Source organism: Mastomys coucha, unplaced genomic scaffold (genome assembly GCF_008632895.1).
Source record: "Mastomys coucha isolate ucsf_1 unplaced genomic scaffold, UCSF_Mcou_1 pScaffold13, whole genome shotgun sequence".
Lineage (NCBI taxonomy): Eukaryota > Metazoa > Chordata > Mammalia > Rodentia > Muridae > Mastomys > Mastomys coucha.
In genome coordinates, this window is record NW_022196895.1 from 33,457,272 (window position 1) to 33,484,695 (window position 27,424).

Genomic DNA, 27,424 nt, shown 5'->3' on the forward strand with positions numbered 1-27,424 from the left:
AAATAGAAATAGAAGGAACACTACTCAATTCACTCTATGAAGCCACAGTTACACTGCATATTCTACCTTGGAAAGGGAACAGTTTCTGTCTAATCAGGAACTTGTCACAATTTCCTTTCATAGATGACTTCATAAGAGATTTTTTCTACTTCTATCATGTTTAATGTTCCAAATAGATTTTAAAAACTGGTTGAGTGAATATTACTTTTAGCTTCAGAAGATGTCATGTATATTTAAGGGACAATTAACTATTTTTTGACATTTAACTATTATAAATTATTTTGAAGTCTTAAAAATGCCAATACTGAGTTGCGTATTTTAAAATAAATTTTATTAGTTTAATAAAAAAAAATTTATAGTAAGAAGGAAGATTCACTCTTCTTCACCTGCTTAGATTTACTTGCCAACACATCTGTTGGAACCTACTTCTACAGGAGACCAGCTGAAACAACTAGCCTCTACTAGCTGAAACAACCCCAACCATTGTTGGGGTAGTTGGACTATAGACTGGAAGTCATCACAATAAATTTCCTCAATATATAGAGACATTCCAAAATTTCTGTGACTCTAAAGAACCCTAACTAAGACAATAGCCATGTCTCAAACATTACTGTTGTAATAACAAAGAGCAGAGAAGCAACTACTAATCAACTCAATCTATGGCAGAAAACTGACAAAGCCAGGCAAATATAATAACAGGGGAGAAAACTATATATCCATTTACCTTATCAGCAATTATTTATAACACCTCAACAGAATACTGGCAAACATGCACCAATAAAAAAATAAGATTATATTCCACAGCTATAAAGGATTTACTCAGGAACATATTGGCTCAATATACAACAATAAGTAAATATGCCTTATGGACAAATGTCACAAGTGTCTCAATGGAGAAAAGCATTTCAGAAAATCTGATAATTAGAAGAGGAAAACACAAAACATCTATACCTATAGATGGTGTGGCCTTGCGTGTATATAATTTTAAGTAACCTGCAAAAATGCTAATGAACATTTTTGAACAAATTCAGCAAGTGTGTACAATAGAAAATCATTACCCAAAGATTAACCATCTCTGCATATTAGCACTGGACAAAGTGGACATGAGGGAGAAGACCCTTGGAATCAAAAGAAGTAGGATGCTTAGAAAGGAAGCAAACAAGTGTGTAGACAAATTTCATACAGATCACTAGACAACACTGAAGGAAATTACAGAAGACCTATCTAAGGAGGAAGTGTGTGTGGACTTGAAGACTGGATAGTAAAGATAACTCTCAAACTAGTTTACAACTTAATGGAATTCTTTTCAAAATGCGAGTTTGCCTTTTCCCCAGAAGTTGCAAAACATCTCTAAATTTTTCATTTGAAAATCCAAGTACTACTGAAGAGCCAAAAAGAAAAAAGGAAAAAGAAAAAAAGGAAAAAAAGAAAAAAAGACAAATTTTTAAAATCATGTTTCCTGATTTTAGAAAAATTTTCTAAATTGAAAATAAATTGTTTGAGTGATTTCTACGCATTAAATACATAGATACAATTTTCTGTTTAAATACATACAGAAAAGATTCATTAGTTGTCTGAGATTTTACCAAAAACTCATAATGTCAAACTACTTCCAAATGCTTTAGAATTAGAAGGCCAGCCAATATTAAATTTTTGGTTTGTACCATTTGGTTTGTAGCTATTTCACTTAGGTGGTCAGCTGGTGAATCTGATCTATGCATCTGTATCTGTACCCTGGAGTTTTTCAAAAGGCAATTCCCCCTGTTACAGTTTATACTAATGACACAAACTGTTGATATTAAGCATGCAACTTTCTTCTTTGGCACTGTGAGAAATCACTTTTAGAAATAGGATTTCCTGGGGTTTTTTTAAACCTGGTTATTCAAAATTTAAAAGTATATGTGTATACTTTGTATACATGATTCTTCTTATACACAGTAGTGGATGACCTTACCAAATTACCCAATATAAGACTATAACAATGTTGTCAAATAAAAAACTATATACACTTTCAATTTATCATTAACCTGGACATTAAAAGGGTGTTTTGACACTAAAGGGCTGTTTGACTTAGAACGACAAGTGCAGCAATTATCCTAAAAAGACACAGGGTGGCGCTGCAGGCTAAGGTTGTGATTAAAAAGCACTAAAATACCCGGAATCCCTGTTGTAATACAGAACAAAAGACAAAGACAAGAGCTTTGCAAGCACTATGCAGCTATAGAGGGGTGTGTGAAGAATATGATGGATTAATATGAGATTAAGAGCAACAGTGTGAAGATTCCTCCAAAGAGAAAATCAGAATTCAGTGTTTCAAAGCATTTGGACTGCTAGAGGATTGGATGCAAGCATGCACTTCACCGTCATGGAGAAGCTGGGGAGAATCCACCCAAACAGGCAAGTAATGGTGTTTATCTTTATAATGATTTTGGTTCAGGTTTGCAGTGAGCCAACAACTCGATACTCTGTCTTAGAGGAAACAGAAAGTGGCTCCTTTGTAGCCCACCTGGCCAAGGATCTGGGGCTGGGATCTGGGGAGCTGGCTGCCAGGTCTGCACGGGTGATGTCTGATGATTACAAGCAGAGATTGCTGCTGGATCCTGAGACTGGGGATTTGCTTCTGAGGGAGAAACTAGACCGGGAGGAGCTGTGTGGCTCTGTGGATCCCTGTGTGCTGCCTTTCCAGGTGTCTCTTGAAAAGCCAGTACAATATTTTCAAGGAGAATTATTGATCCAGGACATAAATGATCATGCTCCAAAATTCCCAGAAGGGGAAATGCTATTGAATATACCAGAAAACAGCCACCCAGGCACACAGTTTTCATTGAAATTAGCCCAGGATTTGGATGTGGGCAGCAATGGGCTTCAACAATACACAGTCAGCCCCAACTCTCATTTTCATGTTCTCACTCGAAATAATAGTGAAGGCAAGAAATACCCAGAGCTGGTGCAGGACAGAGCCCTGGACAGAGAGGAGCAGGCAGAGCTGAGCCTTACACTCACAGCTCTGGATGGTGGGTCTCCACCAAGGTCAGGAACAGCCCTGGTTCGAATCCTGATCATGGACATCAATGACAATGCTCCTGAGTTTGTGAACAGTCCCTATGAGGTGCAGGTCCTGGAGAGCAGTCCCCCAGGATACCGATTCTTGACTGTCCTAGCACGGGATGCAGATGCTGAAAACTTTGGGAGAGTTTCCTATGGTTTGTCTCAAGCATCAGATGATATCCAACAAACGTTCTCAATAAACAAAACTACTGGAGACATGCGATTGAAAAAGAAATTGGATTTCGAGAAAATCAAATCTTACCATGTGGAAATCGAGGCCATAGACGGCGGAGGGCTTTCTGGAAAAGGCTCTGTAATGATAGAGGTGTTGGATGTGAACGACAATGCCCCAGAGCTGACCATATCTTCACTGACCAGCTCAGTCCCAGAAAATGCTCCTGAAACCATAATCAGCTTTTTCAGAGTTGGAGACAGGGATTCCGGAGAGAACGGAAAGGTGGTTTGTTCTATTCCAGAAAACATGCCATTCATTCTAAAATCCACTTTCAAGAATTTCTACACTCTAGTGACAGAGAGCCCTCTGGACAGAGAGAGCAGAGCTGAATACAACATCACCATCACTGTCTCCGACCTGGGCACACCCAAGCTCACAACCCAGCATACCATAACAGTGCAGGTGTCCGACATCAATGACAACGCCCCTGCCTTCAGCCAAACCTCCTACACCATGTTTGTCCAGGAGAACAACAGTCCCGTCCTGCACATAGGCACCATCAGTGCCACAGACTCAGACTCAGGCTCCAATGCCCACATCATCTACTCTTTGCTGCCACCCCAGGATCAACAGCTGGCCCTCACCTCCCTAGTGTCCATCAATGCTGACAATGGGCAGCTGTTCGCACTCAGGGCATTGGACTATGAGGCCCTGCAGGCCTTTGAGTTCCACGTAGGTGCCACAGACGGAGGCTCGCCCGCGCTCAGCAGCCAGGCTCTGGTGCGCGTGGTGGTGATGGATGACAATGACAATTCTCCCTTCGTGCTCTACCCGATGCAGAACACCTCTACATCCTGCACTGAGCTGTTGCCCAGAGCTGCGGAACCAGGTTACTTGGTCACCAAGGTGGTTGCTGTGGACCGTGACTCTGGCCAGAATGCCTGGCTATCCTTCCAATTGCTCAAGGCCACTGAACCTGGGCTGTTCAGTGTGTGGGCACACAATGGCGAGGTGCGCACCACCAGGCTGCTGAGTGAGCGTGATGTGCCCAAGCACAGGCTGCTGCTGGTGGTCAAGGATAATGGTGAGCCTCAGCGCTCTGCCAGTGTTACTCTGCAGGTGTTGCTGGTGGATGGCTTCTCACAACCCTACCTACCTCTTCCAGAGGTAGAGCGGAATTCCAAGCAAGAAGATGAGGATGTGCTTACATTGTACCTGGTCATTGCCTTGGCTTCTGTATCTTCTCTCTTCCTGGTGTCTGTGCTGCTGTTTGTGGGGGTGAGGCTGTGCAGGAGGTCCAGAGAGGTCTCTCTGGGTGGCTGCTCTATGGCTGAGGGACACTTTCCTGACCACCTGGTGGATGTCAGTGGAGCAGGGACCCTGTCCCAAAGCTACCAGTATGAGGTGTGTCTGAGGGGCAACTCTGGGACTGGTGAGTTCAAGTTCCTGAAACCCATGATCCCCAATGCTGGAATAGAAATTATGGAAAGTCCCCAATGCAGGGATAGCTTTGTATTCAACTAAGTATTCTGTGGTCCAATGATTCTTAATAATTAATATGTAAGTGTAATACTAACTAGCTTTTAAAAAACTACTGTGCATGTCTCCAAAAGTTCTCATTTTTCCTATTCAAATTAAGCATGCTTAGGCTGTCATTATACCACATGTTAAATATGTGTTTTCTACATATTTGATGTCTTTGGTGACTAATATTTTCATAACTACAAATAACTCAAGTAGCATAGAATTTCCTCAAATAATTTTTAATGCTCATAAGAAAATTTGAATTTCTGTATAATTATGACACCTGCTTTAACTGTATCTTTTATCTTTTTAAGTTTAGAATGCTTAGAATTTTATTTGGCCTTAGCATACTTATTTTTCCCAAAATCATGTCAAGATGCACTTCAGTAGAACACTCAGTTGTGACACTTGTCATGAGCATTATAAATGTTTGTCATCCCTTTCATGAAATAAAGTTGTTAATCCATTGCTAAGCATGATTTTTTTTTCAAAAAAAGCAAAATCCCAATCCGAGCATTCAGAGATAATGAAGCACCAGACATATCCTTTCTTACCTCACACTTGGCAGAAGCTAAAGCATAAAGTTATGCTGCATTTTCCTGTAGCTTGTCCTCTCTTTCAATAGGAGAAACTTCCTCTGCATTCTGACAGTATTGTTAAGAGCTTATTATTGTGACTTAAGATACTTGTGTTTTGTCATTTGGTAACTATGAGTTCTTTTTAAAATCAACAATAGAATCCCCTTTACTATTTTCATTTCTTCTTTGATGTTTAATATGACTTCAGTTATTTTTAACTTAAATTTTCAATCAAATGAATTTGCCATTCTAGAAAATAAATACTGTTTTGCTCATGATTGAACAGAAGAGCATTTATTGTATTATAATTGTTTTATGTTATGTTCAATGGATCTAGTACACACATTGTGTGATTCTACCTAGCTGTATTTATGTCAATGTACTGTAAAACCATCAGTGAAGTTTCGACAAAGAAATGAGGAATTAAAAAGCTTTCTTTCTGTAGCTGGGCATGACGGCACATGTCCTTTATTCCCCAGAATCGGTCAGATCTTTAAGTTCAAGACCTGTCTGGTCTTTGATAGTAAGCTCCAGGACAGCCAATGTGATATAGTGAGACCATGTCTCGAAATGTATCCAGATACTGGAGCTTGTGTTGCCTAACTCCACAGAAGCCAATGTGCAGTGTCAGAAATGGAATCTTTACCTCACTTCATTTGGAGTGCTGGCAGTCTGAAAAGTCAGAAAGTCAACACCACCTTATATCTCCCTTCTAGGCAGCAGATTATGCAGGAGGAAGGTTCACATGAAGCAGCCAGTCATTCTGAATTTAGTCTCTGGGCAGGTGGTTAGTCACATTTTTTTAGAGTTGTGATGTCTTTGTTTCTCTCATCATCACCTGACCTCTTCCCTTGTTCTGTGAATAGCAAGCTCAGGATTTTCTTCTGACAGGTCTATTTACACTTGCTGGATTTATCCTGATACTCTTCCAAAGGCTTCTAGACAGAAATGGTGTGGTAACTCTGAACAGACAGTTAATCACATAGACATGCCAGCTATTCATAATATGTGAGTTGGAGAATCCTTTATACAATGTGGAGTACACATAGTGCCTTTATACAGGCGACATATGAGAGTGCTCCTAACATTCTTCTTTGGTCTCTGTCGCTTGAATGATCTGGTAAGAGAAAACAATCTTAAAATCAGGTAAAAGGTCAGAAATCATTGCTGTTCAGCCACAGAGAATGTGCTGTATGGTAACTGGGTGGGCTTAAATCACTAAGAATAAAATCCCCAGGGGGTGAGAAATGAGTCCTATTGTCTGTTTGCTCCCAAAAATGTTTGCTGAGTCTGCGCAAAGAACAGGTTGTTTGCTCACAGGGACAAAGTAAATAGGTAAACTTAAGTATATTGAAGATTGAAGGGCAGTTTCTTCTCTCAGGACACGTACTCAGGGAAAACATGCACAGTTGAATGAAGTGGAAATTTCTGGTTTCTTTGGAGACTCAGTTGTGTCATGTGATGTTTTTCTTGAAACTATCTTTAGAGGATTTTCCTGAAGCAGACACATGGGAGGGTGTTTTACTGAGAAGAGACATGTGATGTTTTTCTGGCAGCTGTCTGGAAAAAAACGGCATGTGATGCCCTTTTCTAGAGCAGATGCTGGAGAGAACACATGATATTTGGAAAGGGTAAAAATATAATCCAACAGACAGTGGACGATGCTGTATGGTATTGGTTCGCCTTGCCATGCTTTGCTAGTTATTGTTGGGCCTTGTTGATCATGGTCTTTGCTGACAATGCTGTGTGGTATTGGTTCACCTTGCCACTCTTTGTTGGTCATCATTTGTTGTGACTTCATAGAGGGAAATAAACCACAGAGCTTCTCATGGTGTTCCAGTGCCTTCTGATGCTACCATGGTCTCAGGCTGACTGGCAGACCCTCCAGGTTTTGTTTGGATCAAACCACAATTACTGATTTGTGCATGGTGTTTGCAAGTGGATCCAGGTACTGCTGCTGATTCCTATGAACTGAACTGCTGATATCCTAACAAAACAGCTTAGTTTTTCTACAAAGAACTATTTCTAAACAGGTCCACATCCCCATTTGCTTCACCTATCCTCTCCACTGCCTCTGGTGTGTGGTGGGCTAGAAGAGAGGTTAAAACATTTATGTACACTTATTAAAGTAAGATTTTGAAAAACATAGGCCTGCAGTTAAAACCTAAGAACCTAAATGCAAAGGCAGGAGGACATCTGAGAGTTCAAAGCTTCAGAATACTGTTTTTCTTGCTATGCAAAAATTAGGGTTTTGCCTGAAGCAGGAAAGAGATATCAAGAATACAAGTTCTCAGCTGGAAAGTAAGTAGTATTTGTTGCACAACAGGCCTGAAACTAACCTTCATTAAGCACAATGCCTGTTTGGATTAGAATAATTTGATTAGACATGGCTCTACCATGTTAAGCTAAAAAGGATTTCTCTAGAGGGAAAATAATAGAAGCTTGATCCTAGGTTAAGTTTTCACATAAACATCCAGTCTTTAGTCGAAAGATTCAATATAAGACACACTAATCAGTGACAAGAATAAACAAAGATGAAAAACATAATACATTTGACTTAGAAGGCTTAGATCTTAGACTGAGAGATAGTATTAAAAATTCAACTTAAATAATTAATTAAATTAATAAGTAGGGACATTGTCCAAGTTGGTTCAGTGGGGAAAAGGGCTTGCTACCACCAAGCCCAAAACCTGAGTTTGTTCTCTGGAACCCAAAAGGTGAAAAGGGAGAACTGACTTGTGAAAATGTCCTCTTGAATTGTATACACACACACACACACACACACACACACACACACACACACACACTGTGTCATGTGCATGTACAGGCTCCCATTTCTAAAACTTGTAAACAACTGTTCAAGATGTTTTGTGAAATCCTTTCTAGACAAATGATGTGGGAATTTATGGTTTTGTTGGAGATTCAGTTGTGTCATGTGATGTTTTTCTGGAAACTGTCTTATGAGAAGTTTTGTGAAGAACAGACATGTAGTATTTTTCTGAAAGATGACTGTTGAAAGGGCATGTGATGTTTTACTGGGGCTAACAATTGAGAGGTCACATGATATTTAGGAAGTGTATAAATACAACCCGACAGACAGTAGACAACGCTCTTGCATTGGTTCACCTTTTTGGCCACTTTTTGTGGTCATCGATGGGTATCTCTGAGGCTGGTCTTTGCTGATGACACTCTTGCATTGGTTTACCTCACTTTCTTCACTGATCTTTCCTTGTTATGACTTCATAGAAAAAAAAATATCAAAGAACTTCTGGTGGTATTCCAGCTGCTTCTTGACTAATGCTGATCAACATAGCCTTGCAGTTTCTTCTGGATCAAGCCACTGCTGCTGATTCATGTTGGGTATTTGCTGAGTAGACTAGATTGCCACTACTGATTCATGTTTTGTGTTTTGCTACTGGACTGGACAACTGACAATGAACATTGGAATTGCCTCAAAGAACTATTTCAAAACAGGTACATAACCACTGTTTTTCTATTAAACTTTCTTTTCCCCCACCTCTAGTGGGTGGTGGGCTAGATTGGAGGTTGAAGCATTAAAGAACCATAATTAAAGAAGATTTGAAAAGACTAAGCCTACAGACAAAAGTCGAGAGACACCTTAAAAGATAGATGAAGATGCATTGCTGAAATTTCTTAAGTAATTTCTAAATAATGATTTAAAGACTAATAGAAAGAAAATTTAAATAAAAACATTTGAGTAGTATAAGAAGAACAAAACATAGAGGACAAATAAAATATACTCTCTATACAGAGAAAATAGATAGTACATAAATTATAACTGAATTAAAATTCAATTATACAACCTAAATTATCAGACAACATTTAAGAGAAATGTAGATTACATACACCCAAATAAGCATGTATGGGCAAGGAAAGAAAACAGAAAAAGACTGAACATTTAAAATGGTCCAATCCAGAATAAAACAATGTAGTTGGATTCATTGAGTCAAGAGAACGGTATTTTAAGGAAAATATACACTGATAACAGTAAAAATAAAAGTATAATAATAATACACTTGTAAGTATAGCAGAAATATGTTGTATTATGATGTAACAATTTCCCAGAACTACAGATATGTAAAGATTTTTAAAAATCCAGAAATGCTTTAAACTTAAATAATAGAACTCGTGAGTAAAAGTAAGATCAGAACAGAAATTTCCAAAATTTTCAGTGAAGTAAAAATTAAGGACAGAAATATTGGAACTTAAGTGATGGAAGCAGTAGAAACACATGTTCAAGGCAGCCTAGGCTATGTAGCAAGAGAGCTTGTTTTAAAATCCAAAATAAAATAAACATACTAACACACTGCAATAAAACTTGAAAATTTAAAACCTTGATTGCATGTATTAGAAACTTGAGTAAGCTTTAATTTTGAGAAGTTAAAATTCAAACAGCAAATAAATACAAATTTAAAAAAAGAAGGCCCCCCCACACACCACTATAAAGTAGATAAGTATTCAAGAGAGAAAATGAGTCCCCAGTTGTTTTTTTCTAATAATTAAAACCATTTAAAATTCTTAAATGGGACAAGAAAAAATATAAAACAATAGCTTGCAATCCTCTTCCTGTTTAAAAATGAAAGGGGCAAGGGTTGTGACATGTGTCTTTAACTCCAGCACTTAGGAGATAGAGGTAGGTGAATCTCTGTGCATCTGAGGCCAGCCTAACCTACATAGTGAGTTCCAGGAAATTCAGGCCTACATAGAAAAGTGCTGACTCAAAAAAAGAATGTAAGGTTAGTATTCTAACAAATTTTGTACCAATAAACTTGAAAATTTATATAAATTATCTTTCAAACTCTGCTTTTTCCAAAACTGAAGTAAGAAGATATCAAAAAGTTTAACTAGCTTTTTAAATAAATTTAAGACTGAAACATACTGCCCATACCATGATTGCATAGAAAGTTACACAACATTTTTGGGAAAATATAAAATCTAAATAAATTGAGTAATGTTTACAAATTGTCATTAACTAAAAAATTCAGTACGTGAAAAGCTAGTTCTCCATCAATCAATTTATAAAAGTAACAAGTTCTTAAACTATGCTTCAAGACATTTCTTAGTGTGTATATTTCACATGAAAATACAAACAGAATAATTATAATATTTTAAATAGGATAACATTGAAGATACTACAACGAAGACATAATCCATGGAACAAGAATTGATACTATCAGTGATTCAAATCAATCTTTTCTTCTGTAAAATATCCTATGAAGAAAATTAAAAGATCAAGCTGTAAATTGGGGAAATGTTTCAAATAACTTATTTCAGAGAGGATGACTACATAATATACACAGAGATTTTAAGAACTCAACAACAACAAACAGTGCCATGTAAAAGCACTCCAAGACACACAGGTGGTCAATATGCACATGAAAAGCTGTGGCACATTGTATGTCACTCAAGAAATGCCAGTTCAAATAATATTGAGGTGTCATAACACAACTACTAGAATGTCAAGATTGCAGAACACCAACATCGTCAGATGCTGAGGAGGAGGTGGAGCACCAGGAACGCTGATTTCTGGCAATGGGAATGACAACTGATGTAGCCACTTTGGAAGACAATTGGTAGTTTCTTGCAGCACTGAGTGTCTTCTAACTATGTGATCCAGCAAGCATGCTTTTGTAGAGCTGACCATCAAATAACAGCCACAGGGAGCATGGTGGTTTTGGTACATTTGGGGTTTTCTTTATGTTCTGCTAATATGAACATATTAACCATGGGATATATTCCTGTTGTGTGCCTTCTGAATGTATCTCCTATATCACAACAAAACTGTATAAAATTCAATTTTTCTGGGTAAAATTAATAAGAAACATTCACCTTAATAAATTATAAGCCCATAAAAAATTCTTTATATTTTCAAAAGAATTTTAATATTAGTATACACTTTTAGCATATTATATCATGACTCTATTTCCACGTAGTTTCAGCTCAGCGGAGGTATGCTTAGCACTACTGATATTTAGGAAGTGACATAAACTACAGGTTACAGCTGTAACTCAAAACTACATTTAGAATTCGTGACGACCAAACTATATGCAATCATGAAAATGGACACTTGGTGGCGCTGTCGACTAAGGGTGAGAATTATGGGCTCGCATATACCCAGAAAGTCACGAGAGCTGGAAAACAGAATGCTCTCTACACCCTAGAAGAAGTATTTGATTGTGGTCTAGGTATTTGAGAAAACCTCGCGGACAGTAAGGCATTAAAGATTAAATTCAAGGATATTTTACCAAACAATTTCTGTGGATTGAAACTGACTAGAAGCAGCAGCGCCCTCTGGACAAAATCTGAACAATGGAGACCGCACTAGGAAAAACGCCAGAGAAAAGGCAAGTCGTTTTCCTTACTATGTTATTGCTATTGTGGAAGTCTGACGCTGAGACAATTAGATATTCCATGCCAGAAGAGACAGAGAGTGGCTACTTAGTGGCTAATTTGGCAAAAGATCTTGGGCTCCGGGTTGGAGTACTGGCTACTAGGGGGGCACGAATCCATTACAGAGAAAACAAAGACCTCTTGCAGCTGGATACAAAGACAGGGAATTTATTCCTGAGGAAAAAACCTGACCGTGAGGTGTTGTGCGGGGTGACAGAACCCTGTGTGCTGCACTTCCAGGTCATACTGGAAAACCCTGTGCAGTTCTTCCAAATTGAACTGCAGCTCACAGATATAAATGACCACTCTCCAGAGTTCCCTGACAGGAAAATGCTCCTAAAAATCCCTGAGAGCGCCCAACCAGGGGCCATGTTTCCTCTGAAGGCAGCGCAGGACTCTGACATAGGGAGCAACGCTGTTCAGAACTACACAGTCAGTCCCAACCTCCATTTCCATGTCGTTACTCACAGTCTCTCGGATGGCAAAAAATACCCAGAGCTGGTGCTGGACAGAGCCCTGGACAGGGAGGAGCAGCCTGATCTCACTTTAACCCTCACTGCTCTGGATGGTGGAGCTCCGCCCCAGTCAGGAACCACCACAGTTCACATTGAAGTTGTGGACATCAATGATAACGCCCCCCAATTTGAACAGTCGCTCTATGAGGTGCAGATTCCTGAAAACAGCCCACTCAATGCCTTAGTTGTCATGGTCTCTGCCAGGGATTTAGATGCTGGGATATATGGAACTGTAACCTACTCTCTGTTTCAAGGTGGTGAACTATCTCAACCATTTGTAATAGACGAAATCACAGGAGAAATTCGTCTTAAAGGGGCATTGGATTTTGAGGTAACTCCATATTATAACATAAAAATTGTAGCTACAGACACAGGAGGCTTTTCAGGAAAATGCAGTGTAGCTGTACAGGTGGTGGATGTGAACGACAATGCCCCGAAACTCACCATATCTTCGCTCACTAGTTCCATCCCAGAAAATGCTCCTGAGGCTGTAGTTGCTGTTTTCAGTGTTTCTGACCCAGATTCTGGGGATAATGGAAGGATGGTGTGTTCCATTCAGAATGAACTTCCATTTCTTTTGAAGCCCACATTCGAGAATTATTATACTTTAGTAACAGAGGGGCCACTTGATAGAGAGAGCAGAGCTGAATACAACATCACGGTCACTGTCACTGACCTGGGCACCCCCAGACTCACAACCCAGCACACCATAACAGTGCAGGTGTCCGACATCAATGACAACGGCCCCACCTTCACCCAAGCTTCCTACACCATGTTCGTCAAGGAGAACAACAGTCCCGCCCTGCACATAGGCACCATCAGTGCCACAGACTTAGACTCAGGCTCCAATGCCCACATCACCTACTCGCTGCTGCTGCCTCCCCAGGTTCCACACCTATCCCTCAATGATCTGGTCTCCATCAATGCAGACAATGGGCAGCTGTTTGCTCTCAGGTCACTGGACTATGAGGCCCTACAGGCCTTCGAGTTCCATGTAGGCGCCACAGATGGAGGCTCACCCGCGCTCAGCAGTCAGGCTCTGGTACACGTGGTGGTGCTGGACGACAATGACAATGAGCCCTTCGTGCTCTACCCACTGCAGAATGCCTCTGCGCCCTGCACTGAACTGTTACCCAGAGCTGCGGAGCCAGGCTACTTAGTCACCAAGGTGGTGGCAGTGGACCGAGACTCTGGTCAGAATGCCTGGCTATCGTTCCACCTGCTCAAGGCCACGGAGCCCGGGCTGTTCAGCGTGTGGGCACACAATGGCGAGGTGCGTACTACCAGGCTGCTGAGCGAGCGTGATGTGCCCAAGCACAGGCTGCTGCTGGTGGTCAAGGACAATGGCGATCCTCCGCGCTCTACCAGTGTCACAATGCAGGTGCTGCTGGTGGATGGCTTTTCGCAACCCTACCTGCCTCTGCCTGAAGTCATGCGGGACCCCGTTCAAGAAGATCATGATGCTCTCACGCTGTATCTGGTCATTGCCTTAGCATCTGTGTCTTCATTCTTCCTCTTGTCTGTCCTGCTCTTCGTGGGGATAAGGCTGTGCAAGAGGGCCAGGGCGGCTTCTCTGGGTGTCTGCTCTGTGCCTGAGAGGCATTTTCCTGGTCACCTGGTGGATGTTAGCAGAACTGGAACTCTGTCCCAGAGCTACCAGTATGAGGTGTGTCTGACAGGAGACTCTGGGACTGGTGAGTTTAAATTCCTCAAACCCTTGGTTCCCAACCTAATGGTTCAAAACATTGGGAGAGAATTGAAGGATAGTTCCCCCTGCAGGGATAGCTTTGTATTCAGTTAACTATTGTATTTGTTTCAGTGAATTTGTTTTTGATGAACCTATTGCAGTATGGCTCTCTTAAGAAAGTGAATGGCTTTAAATAAGCATTGACACTGTAGTCAAAACATATGCATGCCCTCCATTACCAATGCTTACTTATTTCTCGCTATTCACTATACTCAGTACTTTTAGTTTTAATTGATATTAAGAGCACGACTTATGTTCTGCTTTGCCCATGTATTACAGAACAAAATTTATTTTATGTCATCTGATTTTGTTTTGTATTGTTTTCAAAACAGGGTCTCACTATGTAGCTCTGGCTATCCTGGAACTCACATAATAGACCAGGATGGCCTCAAGCAGACATCCATCTCTCTGTCTCCCAATTGCCAGCTACTTTACATGTTTTACCACATAAATTCAATTTTTATAGCCAAGGAGTTTGCATTTTATTTCTCTATTTCCCTTTATTTTGTTAGGATTGGGTATTTAATATAGCATCTCTTCCACATTAAACACATATTAGTGAGCTTTGATCATAGCTGAAATCATTTTAGTTACTGAGTAGCCATGAGCATATTTGTCTTCTGAATTATAAACAATCCCTGCATTAAACTATTGCGACACTAGATTTGTACTTTTTTAATCTTATGAGACTTACATATGTTAGAGATTATCTGCATTATTTGCTCACCACATACCTAACACATTATTCTATAAATAATATTAATTTTAGCAACTTCCTTTGTAAATACTAAAGATACAACCTTCTATGTTAATAATTTGTCATCTCTGTCACTAAATAAAAGTGTTAAGAGAGTAAGACTATAGTCAGTAGTAGACTATGCATGTATGTCAGGTCTTAGGTACATTTCTGAGTAGCAAAGAAACAAGCAAACCAACAAATAACCAAGTCCTGTTAAATCATTGCTTGACACAATCCTATTTTAGAACTAATCTGAATAACAGAAGTAACCACTGAAGTGCTCCAAAGAATCAAGACTTTAATGATCTCATTTTGTTGAAGAATTTCTTTTTATTCATCCTTTTGTTCTGCAAATTAAGTGTGAATGTAGCCTTTGTGGGTCTTGTGCTAATCTCAGTTGTCAACTTGAGATCTAGAACCTCTGGGCACACCTATGAAGGATTATCTTGCTTAAGTTAATTGAGGTGGGATGGCTAGCCATAGAAGACCATTGTGGGTGGCACCATTCCCTATGCTGGGATTCTGTACTGAACGAAGAGGAGAAAATGGGCTGAGCACAGTGCGCATTGCTCTCTTCTTCCTGCCTGGAGATGCAGTGTGACCAGTTGCTTCAGGCTCCTATCTTTTAGCTTCCTAATCATGGTGTAATCCTGAACTGGGAGACAAAACAAACCTTCCCTTCCACAGTTTGCTTTTGTTGTGTATTTTATCATAGAAATAGGAAAAGTAGCTGAGTCAGGTTGCATGGTCTCCTAGTGCTGGATATCATGTCCAGAGAGTTGTGTTCTAAGCATGCTGGTCACAGTGGCCCTGTCTCTGGTTTATTAATACACATGTTTCCTTTGCTTTCCCCACAGCTTCTCTTCACCTTTCAAAAGAGCCAGGGAATTTCTGGAAATTTCAGCAGTCTATTTGATCCTGGGTATTAGTTCTCAGAAATTTTCACTTCATGTTGTTTTGTAGATGTGGAAAGCAAGATATTTGATTAATTCCTAATTTGTTATTTGGTCCAACTTTAAAGTATTCTCAGTCAATTTAATTTTTCAATTCTGCTGACCACTGCATAATTCAAAAGTATTTGTTCTTAATTGATTTGAATTATAATGAATTTAACTGAATTATGAATTACTTGTATTCAGTGACCTAAATAAACTTATTTTGTGATTTCTAAGTTGGTAAATTTGTATGGATACAACTACAAGAAAGCTTTGTTGAACTTTTTACAGAATATGAGCAATCGAAGAGTTAGGTTAATAATCTAATATCTGTACTAATATGTTTTTCTTTTTATGCATTCACTGCACAAACCAATGGGTTTCCTTATGAGTTTGTCATGCATGTATATAATGTATACACATTGATTTTGTTTACCCTTTATTTGGTTTTTATATCTCAAGTGTCACTCCTCTGGAGTTTAGATATTTGCATCTTTCCCTGAAATAATGTTTTCCCCCTAAGGATATGATGAAGTATAAAAGGAAAGTGGCTGACAATTTCTTATCCTTGATATGTAAGTTTTGGTTACTTGGCTTCAAAATTGAAGTGAAAAAGATTGTAAAGTTGAGAAAAACTAAGGACTAACAAAACATATCAATAGGACTTAAATATGACAGCCAACTGTAATGACTTGCCCACTTTGTGACAAATACCTACTCTGGTGTGGTGTCCAGCATTCAGAATGCCCACCAAAAGTAAAAACAAACAAACAAATGAGCTATTATTATAGGCCAAAAGTAAGGCATTTGCCTCATAGGGAAAAGTCTCTAGGTTCAATCTCCCTAGCATTACAAAGAAATATTCCCTCTCTTCCTTCATGATCAAAGGTCATAAAAGATATTTTCAAATATGAAGTTAAAGATTATGCATGTGTTTGCTAGAATTCCTTCCAAATTAGGTAGATTATCTGACAGCAGGAAACAACCATAAGAACTGACTGTCATATGCTATCTCTTCAAAGCAACAGGAAGCTGATTATATGAGAACTGAGTCCTACAGATATGTGCTCAAAGAATAATCAACAGGTGCATGATATAGACAGTAATTCAGTAGCTCCGACAGAAGGGAGGACTCAGGCTCAGGGCCAGTTTTCCTTGCCACTTGTCAACTCAGCACCAGCAGAGAAGACTAAAACTGAAACTTAAAAACTCTCTGAAGACAGAATGAGATCCTGTACAAAGTACACAGAGTAGACGTTGGGATCTCTCTCCAAAGCAATGACAGAGAACTCATGTTTACCACTTGAAACTTGTCATGGTCAGACGCTTGGAAGAGAACCCTGACTCAGTGCAGCAACAGTTTGGATTAGAGTGACTGCACAGGATAGTGCTCTATCGAGCTCAAAGCAAAGGGTGAGCTCCTCCCAAAGGAGGACAATAGTGTCACGATCCTCACAGATTTTACATAAATATCCAACAATCAGTAGATGCACAATACAAACTGGATAATGTAAAGAAAACTAAGAAGAAAAAACATAACTCTCTGACCTAGAAGATCTATATGCTAAAATCAACTAAAAATGTCAATAAATAAGAAGGGTAATAGTTTTGAAACAAGGAACAATTAAGCAAACAATAATTCCATAAAAGAATTGAAATTTAAGACTAAAACTCAATTCCGTAACAAAGAATAAATGTGTATAAAACTATATAAATTGGACAACACCATAGGAATGAACAAATTCAGCATTACTGGATGAGATCCATGATTATATGAGTTACCTTAAATAAATATAGAGGAAAAGGCTTAGAGTTTAAGAGCAGTGGATCTTAGATCAGTTTTTAGCACCCACTGCTTGTCAGGTTATTGCAACTGTCTTTAACTCTACCTCTGAGAGATCCAACACCCTCTTTAAGGACAGACATGCCCTCAAGACATACATTCACATACACACAAACACCAAAAGGAGGTCCAAATTGGAAATACAAATTGGAAAGAGAAAAGTCAAAGTATCACTATTTTCAGATGATGTGATAGTATACATAAGCAAACCCCAAAATTCCACCAGAGAACTCCTATAGTTGATAAAGATATAAGATTTATATTATATCACGGGATATAAGATTAACTCAAACTAATAAGTAGCCTTCCTTTATACAAATGATAAGCCAGATGAGAAAGAAATTAGAGAAACAACCCCCTTCACAATAGACACAATAGTATAAAATATCTTGATGTAACTCTTACCAAGCAAGTGAAAGATCTGTATAACAATAACTTCAAATCCCTGAAGGAAGAAATCAAAGAAGATCTCAAAAGATAGAAAGACCTTCCATGCTCATGGATTGGAATCAACATAGTAAAAATAGTCATTTACCAAAAGAAATCTACAGATTCAATGATATCCACATCAAAATTCCAGCACAATTCTTCACAGACATGGAAAGAGCAATTCTCAACTTCATATGGAAAGACAAAAATCCAGGATAGCCAAAAAAATTCTCAACAATAAAAGACCTTGGGAAATCAATATCCCTGACCTCAAGCTGTACTACAGAGCAGTAGCGATGAAGACTGCATGATATTGATACAGAGACAAACAGGTGGATCAATGGAATAGAACCAAAGACCCAGAAATAAACCCACACACACGTGGACACTTTTATCATTGACAAAGAAGCCAGAAACATACAGTGGAAAAAGAAAACACTTCAATAAATGGTACTGGTTCAACTGGTAGCCTGTGTTATCGAAAAATGAAAATAGATCCATATTTATCACCTTGCACAAAGATCCAGTCCACGTAGATCAATGACCTAAACCTAAAACCAGATACACTGAATCTAATAAAAGAGAAAAATAGAAAAAAGCCTCGAATTCATTGGCACAAAATAAATAAAAACAAATATTTTTAAAACATTTTTATACAAAGGAGAGGCTGGGGAGATGGCTCACTGGTTAAAACCACTTCCTGCCTTTCCAAAGGTCCCAGGTTTATACTATCTGTAACTCTTGTTTTAGGGGATTTTACAGTCTGCATGGGGACCTACAAAAGAGATTATTATTCAACAACAAAAAATGAGTTACCAATCTACAGAAAGCCATTGAGAAACTTATGTGCACATATGTAAGTCATAGAAGCTATGCTGAAAAAAATCCAATATTGTAAAATTCTGATTATGACATTCTTGGAAAATATAAAAGTATGAGGGCAGAAAAATTATGAGTGAATTCCAAAAATTCTAATGACAATGAGAAAGGTAGGTTTACAGGATGGGGATGGGGAAAAACAGTGAAACTACAATATTCTAAAAATGTATGCATGTAGGATTAACTTTATCCATGCCCATGGACTGTGTAGGACAGAGAAGTAACCTGAATTTAAAATATGGACTCAGTGGTAAACAAGTAGGCTCATAAATTGTAACAAATACACTAGTGTGACAGGGGTTCCTATAATGAGGAAGGTTGCACATGGAGTGGACAGGGTATGTTAGATTTATCTGCATTTCCCAGTCATTTTCTGTGATTTTAAAACTATTAATTAAAAGTAGATTAAAAAAAAAAAGACTTTCTTATCAACAAAATCTGTGATGAATCTGGAGTAATGAAGACAACAGTGTCGAACATGATCTTCAGAGAAGACTGGAACACTGGGCCAAACCTGTAACCACCCTGATTTAGGACATGGATATCCTCTCAGGAGGAGTGCATCACCTTTGTAGTGTGTAACATGATGTATTGGAATTTGGAAACCAAAACCTCCAACTTAATTCATCCAAAACATATTTTAAGTCTATAATATGTCTGTGTCTGAGAAGGAAACTTTCAAAACATACACATATTTTTAATGAACTGGACTTACGGAAACTTAAAAGTACTAAACAAAATTGAAAAGTATTACCAAACCAAACAAACACAACTAAGATGTTTTATTGATTAAAATATCATCAAAATTCAAGGCATAGAGTGGAAAATATTTGAGCACATATATCTGAAAAAGAAATTATCCCCAGAATATACAAGATACTTCTTCAAACCAACATGCCAACAAACAGAAGCCCCACATCAGAAGATAGAGTAGATAGATATAGATATAGATATAGATGATATAGATTATAGATATAGAATGACTAAACAAGCATCTAGAAGACAGTAACATGATGGACAGTAAACATGAAAATGTACAAAACAGACAAATGCTAATTAAATTTACTCTGTTAAGTCACAATACAATCATTAATGTTCTAAAAATTCAGATGACAACACTAAGTGCTGGCAGAGATGTGGAGCAACCGGAACTCTCAGGCTTCGATGGTTTTAGTACCACTACACATGAGGAATGTCTATTCTTTGGAGAACTACAGTAACCAAACCATGGCAGGCCAGGATCTCTTGGAACTTGGCCTATTTTTATTATTGTCTGAGCTGAGCTAAATAACGTTTAAAAAATTCAATGAGTTACACAATTGTGACTTTTTTCTTCTTTCTGAATGTATGGATATTTCAAGACAAATATAAAAATCATAAAAATAATTTTTCTACATATTGTTTATGTTTACCTTCGTTATTAAAATCAAATTATAAACCTATGGAAGAAGGTGGATTCAACTCCTCAGGACACTTACCGGGAAAAAAAGAATGGCATCTTATTTGTTTTAAAATGTATTCTTACACTCAAAACTTAATTCAGCAAAATCATATTAGACTTTCAGTTGATGAAAACTGAGCTTGGAATGCAGGCCGTGTGTGTAAACTGAAAGGATACTGAAACACATCAAGTTTTAAATTTGAAATGAAACCACAGAATGATGTGCAATAGCAAATAAGGACACTTGGTGGCGCTGCAGGATTAAGAGTGTCATGAATGAGCTCTGCAGCCGCCCAGGAAGCCATCTCATTAAGCAGAGAAGCAGTTTGAAGAGGGTAATAAATTAGGGTTTATGGAAGAATCTAGGAAGAAAACATCTTCCTAATCGGATTTACTCCAATATCTTCGCGGACACTCAGGAGTGGACAGTAACCAATCTGAAGAAGCAGCCCCCTGTGGACTGAATCTGCACAATGGAGACAGCCCAAGCAAAAATGCCCCAGCAAAGGCAAGTCGTTTTTCTTACTATATTGTTGCTATTGTGTAAGGCTGGCTCTGAGGCAATTAGATATTCCATGCCAGAAGAAACGGAAATTGGTTACTTGGTGGCTAACCTGGCAAAAGATCTGGGGTTCAAGGTAGGGAAACTGGCCACTAGAGGAGCTCAAATCCATTACAAAGGAAACAAAGAGCTCTTGGAGCTGGATGCAGAGACTGGGAATTTGTTCTTAAAGGAAAAACTAGACCGGGAGGTACTTTGTGGGGCAACAGAACCCTGTATACTGCACTTCCAGATCATACTGGAAAACCCTGTGCAGTTCTTCCAAATTGAACTGCAACTCACTGATATAAATGACCACTCTCCAGAGTTCCCTGACAGGAAAATGCTTCTAAAAATCCCTGAGAATGCCCAGCCAGGGACCCTGTTTGCTCTGAAGGCAGCTCAGGACCCTGACACAGGGAGCAACACTGTTCAGAACTACACTGTCAGTCCCAACCTCCATTTCCATGTCGTTACTCACAGTCGCACAGATGGCAGGAAATACCCAGAGCTGGTGCTGGACAGAGCTCTGGACAGGGAGGAGCAGCCTGAGCTCACTTTAACCCTCACTGCTCTGGATGGTGGAGCTCCGCCTCAGTCAGGAACCACCACAATTCACATTGAAGTTGTGGACATCAATGATAACGCCCCCCAGTTTATACAATCACTCTATGAGGTGCAGATTCTCGAAAATAGCCCGCTTGGTGCCTTAGTTGTCACAGTCTCTGCAAGAGATTTAGATACTGGGACATATGGCAATGTAGCCTACTCTCTGTTTCAAGGCGATGGAGTATCTCAACCATTTGTAATAGACGCAGTTACCGGAGAAATCCGTCTGAGCAAAGAGCTGGATTTTGAGGAAATTAGCCATTATAACATAGAGATCACAGCCACTGATGGAGGAGACCTTTCAGGAAAATGCACTGTGACTGTACAGGTGTTGGATGTGAATGACAACCCCCCAGAGCTGACGATCAGGAAGCTCACAGTCCCTGTCCCAGAAAATTCAGCCGAGAGTGTAGTTGCTGTTTTTAGTGTTTCTGATTCAGATTCGGGGGAAAATGGAAGGATAGTGTGTTCTATCCAGAACAATATCCCATTTCTCCTGAAACCCACATTTGAGAATTATTACACTTTAGTGACTGAGGGGCCACTTGATAGAGAAAGCAGAGCTGAGTACAACATCACCATCATGGTCTCAGATCTGGGCACACCCAGGCTCACAACCCAGCACACCATTACAGTGCAGGTGTCAGACATCAACGACAACGCCCCCGTCTTCGCCCAAGTTTCCTATACCCTATTTGTGCAAGAGAACAACAGCCCAGCCTTGCACATAGGCACCATCAGTGCCACAGACTCAGACTCAGGCTCCAATGCCCACATCACCTACTCGCTGCTGCCGCCCCAAGACCAGCAGCTGGACCTCGCCTCGCTAATCTCCATTAACCCTGACAATGGGCAGCTGTTCGTGCTCAGGGCTCTGGACTACGAAGCCCTGCAGGCCTACGAGTTCCGCGTGGGCGCCACAGACCGAGGCTCACCGGCGCTCAGCAGTGAGACTCTGGTGCGGGTGGTGGTGCTGGACGACAATGACAATGCGCCCTTCGTGCTCTACCCATTGCAGAATGCTTCTGCACCCTGCACGGAGCTGCTACCCAGGGAGGCGGAGTCTGGTTACCTGGTCACCAAGGTGGTGGCTGTGGATCGCGACTCTGGCCAGAATGCCTGGCTGTCATTCCAGCTACTCAAGGCTACAGAGCCCGGACTGTTTAGTGTGTGGGCGCACAATGGGGAGGTGCGCACCACCAGGCTGCTGAGCGAGCGCGATGCACCCAAGCACAGGCTGCTGCTGCTGGTCAAGGACAATGGCGACCCTCCACGCTCTACCAGTGTTACACTGCAAGTGCTGTTGGTGAATAGTTTCTCTCAGCCCTACCTGCCTCTGCCTGACGTGGCGCACGACCCCATTCATGGGGATGAAGAGGTGCTCACGCTGTACCTGGTCATTGCCTTGGCTTCTGTTTCTTCACTCTTTCTCTTGTCTATCCTTATGTTTGTGGGAATGAGGCTGTGCAGGAGGGCCAGAGCGGCTTCTCTGGGTGTCTGCTCTGTGCCTGAGGGGCACTTACCTGGCCACCTGATGGATGTCAGTGGTATGGAGAGTCTGTCCCAGAGCTACCAGTATGAGGTGTGTCTATCAGGAGACTCTAGGACTGGTGAGTTCAAATTCCTCAAACCTATGATTCCCAATGTAATGGTTCAGGATGCTGGGAGAGACATGAAGGCAAGTGCCCCCTGCAGGGATAGCTTTGTATTCAGTTAACTGTTGTGTTTGTTTCCGTGAATTTGTTTTTGGCAAATCTATTGCCATATGGCTCTCGTAGGAAAACAAATCATTTTCTAAGTATTGACACTGTAATCAAAGCATATGCATGTCCTCCATACTAAAATTGTTTTTTCTTCTTTCATTCTTGGTATCCACTGTAATTACCTTTTCAGGCATAATGAATATTAAGAATTTGCAAAACACAATTCCTGTATATTACAACTTACATTTTACTTTAACTCAAGTATTACACAACAAAATTTATTTTACTTTACCTGATTGTGGGTTGTTTGTTTGTTTGTTTGATTGATTGGGTGGGTGGATGGGCGGGTGGTTGGTGTTTTGTTTTGTTTTAAGACAGGGTCTCACTATGTAGCTCTGGCTAGTGTACAACTCACTGTAATCAAACTGATACACACCTATTTGTCCCAGTCTCCCAAGGTCCAATACTTTTTGGCACATAATTTCAAGTTTCTATGGCTAGGGTGTTTGCATCTTTTTCACTTTTTTTTCCAAGACAAGGTTTCTCTGAGTAACCCTGGCTGTCCTGGAACTCACTCTGTAGACCAGGCTGGCCTCGAACTCAGAAATCCACCTGCCTCTGCCTCCCAAGTGCCGGGATTAAAGGCGTGCACCACCACTGCCTGGCCATCTCTTTCACTTTATGTTATGCTATTGTGTATTAAACATAAGAACTCTTATATGCTAACTATACATTCTATTAGTGAGCTTCACTCACAGCTGAAATCCCTTTTACTCTTAATATCTATGAACATGTTTGTCTTCTGAACTATAAGCAATCTCTGCATAAAGACATTTGAGTTGTGAACTTTTTATTCTTATAAGAACCATATATGCTAGAAGTTACCTGCATTATTTTGCTCACCATATACCTAGCACATTGGTTTATGGATTATATTAAAATTTAAAATCTCATTTGTAAACACTAGAGAGGTAACAAATCATTCTTCATCTCTGTCATAAATAAAAGTGTTAAGACTCTAAGAGTGTAATCAGTGGTAGACCATGCATGTCTGTCAGGCACTAGATACATTTCTAAGTAATAAAATAATGCAAACAAACTAACAAACAACCAAATCCTATTAAATGATTGCTTGACACAATCTGAATAACATAAGTAACCACTGAAGTTCCTCCAAAGAATCATGACTTTAATTGTCTCATTCTGTTGAGCAATCACTCTTTGTTCATCCTTGTATTTCAGAAATAAAAGTGTAAATGTAGCCTTTGTGGGTCTTGTGTTAATCTCATTTGTCAACGTGAGATCTAGAACTTCTGGGCACACCAGAACAACATCATCTTGCTTATGTTCATTGAGGTGGGAAGTCCAGCTATGGAAGACCATTGTGGGTAGCACCATTCGCTGCACTGGGATCCTGGACTATATGAAGTGTTATGAACACAAATGTTTGTTGCTTTCTTCTTCCTGCTGGAAGCAGTGTGACCAGTTGCTTCAAGCTCCTGTATTTCACCTTCCCTATCATGATGTAATTTTGAACTGAGAGCCAAAACAGACCTTTCCAAAATTTGCTTTTGTTGTGATATTTTATCCTTTAAATAGGAAAAGTAACTGAGTCAACTGTATGGTTGCATGGCACTGGATAACATACCCAGGAACCATACATTCTAAGCATGCTACTCACTGTGGCCCTGTCTCTGGTTTATATCAACACACATCTCCTTTGGTTTCCCTGCAGCTTCTCTTCACCTTTCAAAAGACCCAGGGAATTTCTGGAAACTCTGTCTGATTCTTGTTATTAGTTCTCAAAATTTTCACTTTATATAGTTTTGTAGATATAGAAAGCAAAACAATTTGTTGTGATATTTAACTGTCTCCTGCTTTGTTATTTGGTGTAATGTTGAAGCACTTTCAGTTAATTTAAATTTTCAATTTTGCTGACTGTTGCACTCTACAAAAATGATTGGTTCTTAATTATTTTGAACTATAATGAATGTAACAAATTACTTATATCCAATGACTTAAAGAAGCTTATTATATGATTTCCAACTAGTTAAGGTTTTGTGGATACAACTGCTAAAAAAAAAACTGTTGAAGTTTTCGCAGAATATGAATACTTGAAGAGCTTGGTTTATAATCTACCATCTACATTTGTATGTGTTGCTTTTTAGTTGGTATGCACTTATTGACAAAGAAATGGCTTTCCCAGTGAATCTTTCATTCATGTACATAAACATTGATCATGTTTAATCTTTATTTGCTTTTAAATCCCAAGTGTCATTCCTCTGGAGTTTAAGTATTTGCAAACTTCCCTAAATTTTTGTTTTCCTCCTAAGGATGTAAAGAAATAAAAAAAGGAAAATTCCTAATGATTTATTTTCTTAGAAAGGTAATTTCTAAACATATAAAAAAAAACTTAAATATGATAGACAACTCTAATGACTTACCCATTTTGTGCCAAGGTGCCTATTCTGGTGTGGTATCCAGTACTGAGAACGCTCACTGTTGTAGCCCAACAGACATGCATTTTCCTCATAGGGAAAAGTTCTAGGTTCAACCTCCTGAGCATTAGGGAGAAATATTCCCTCTCTTCCTTCATGATCAAAAGTCACAAAATATATTTTAAGATATAAAATCAAAGATTATGTGTGTGTTTGGTAGAATTCCCTTCTAACTTAGATGGATTATCTGACAGTAGAAAACAATCATAAAAATTGACTAACTGGCCGGACAGTGGTGGCACACACCTTTAATCCCAGCATTTGAGAGGCAGAGGCAGGCGGATTTCTGAGTTCGAGGCCAGCCTGGTCTACAAAGTGAGTTCCAGGAGAGCCAGGGCTACTCAGAAAAACCCTGTTTCAAAAAAAAAATTGACTAACTGTCATATGCTATCTCTTCAAAGCAACAGGAAGCTGATTATATGAGAACTGAGTCCTACAGATGTGTCTCAAAGAATAATCAACAGGTGCATGGTATAGACAATAATTCAGTAGCTCCAACAGAAGGGAGGACTCAGGCTCAGGGCCAGTTTTCCTTGCCACTTGTCAACTCAGCACCAGGAGAGAAGACTAAAACTGAAACTTAAAAACTCTCTGAAGGCAGAATGAGATCCTGTACAAAGTACACAGAGTAGACGTTGGGATCTCTCTCCAAAGCAACGACAGAGAACTCATGTTTGCCACTTGAAACTTGTCATGGTCAGACGCTTGGAAGAGAACCCTGACTCAGTGCAGCAACAGTTTGGATTAGAGTGACTGCACAGGATAGTGCTCTATCGAGCTCAAAGCAAAGGGTGAACTCCTCCCAAAGGAGGGCAATAGTGTCATGATCCTCACAGACTTTACATAAATATCCAACAATCAGTAGATGCACATTACAAACTAGATACCAAGAAGAGAAAATATAACTCTCTGACCTAGAATATGTATATGCTAAATCAACTAACAATGTCAATAAATAAGAAGGGTAATAGTTTTGAAACAAGGAATAATTATGTAAATAAATAAGAGAATTTCATAAGAGAATTGAAATTTAATGCTGAAAGTCAATTCCTTAGCAAAGAATGTCTGTATAAAACTATATAAATGGTAAAACTTCAAAGAAATTAGTGGATGTAATGTATAAATACCTAAAATGAATTCAGAAAAAATTAAAGCCTTGAAGAGATGGTTCAAAATTTAAGAACAAGTGGATCTGAGATCATAGTTCAGCACCCACTGTCTGTCAGGTTATCACAACTGCCTTTACCTCTACCTCTGGGGGATCCAACACCCTCTTTAAGAACCTTCACATTTTCAAGACATATACTCAAAAACACACAACACAAAATAAATCAAAACAAATCTTTTTTAAAAAATGTAAAAAGGAGAGGCTGGAAGGATTGCTCAGTAGTTCAGAGCATTCACTACCTTTCCAGAGGACCCAGGTTTGGGTCTCAACAAATCCATTTGTAACTCTAGTTCCAGGGGACTATAGTTAAAGAGTCCCCTGGCTCTGTGGGCACACACAAAGGGTATTGTTATTCAACAAAAAGAAATGGGATATCAACCTACAGAAAGTCATTGAGAAACTTAAGGGCACATTTGTAAGTCACAGGAGCTAAGCTAGAAAAAATACTGTAAAATTCTGACTCTGGAGGCAGAAAAACTACCAGTGATTTCCAAAGATTCTAATGGGAAAGGAGAGAGAAAAAGATAGAGTTTGAGGATGGAGAGTGTCTTGGATTTTCTATTGCTTCAAGAAAACACCATGACCAAAACGCAAGTTAAGGAGGAAATTGTTTATTCCAATTCTTCCTCATCACCAAAGGA

General features: G+C 39.4%; 3 protein-coding genes across 3 annotated transcripts; all 3 read left to right on the forward strand.

Moving 5' to 3' along the window:
- Positions 1-1,430: 1,430 nt before the first annotated feature.
- LOC116087046 (protocadherin beta-4-like) lies at positions 1,431-5,220 on the forward strand. The gene has a single exon (XM_031365457.1). The coding sequence runs from the start codon at positions 2,351-2,353 to the stop codon at positions 4,745-4,747; it is 2,397 nt and encodes a 798-aa protein (XP_031221317.1). The 5' UTR covers positions 1,431-2,350; the 3' UTR covers positions 4,748-5,220.
- A 1,688-nt stretch (positions 5,221-6,908) lies between these two features.
- On the forward strand, positions 6,909-16,852 carry LOC116087045 (protocadherin beta-6-like). Its single transcript, XM_031365456.1, has 2 exons — positions 6,909-13,945; positions 15,595-16,852. Exons 1-2 carry the CDS (start codon positions 11,656-11,658, stop codon positions 15,651-15,653), a joined length of 2,349 nt encoding a protein of 782 aa, XP_031221316.1. The 5' UTR covers positions 6,909-11,655; the 3' UTR covers positions 15,654-16,852.
- Positions 16,853-18,361: 1,509 nt separating this feature from the next.
- Positions 18,362-25,487, forward strand: LOC116087047 (protocadherin-3-like). Its single transcript, XM_031365458.1, has one exon. The coding sequence runs from the start codon at positions 20,738-20,740 to the stop codon at positions 23,129-23,131; it is 2,394 nt and encodes a 797-aa protein (XP_031221318.1). The 5' UTR covers positions 18,362-20,737; the 3' UTR covers positions 23,132-25,487.
- The last annotated feature ends 1,937 nt before the right edge of the window (positions 25,488-27,424 follow it).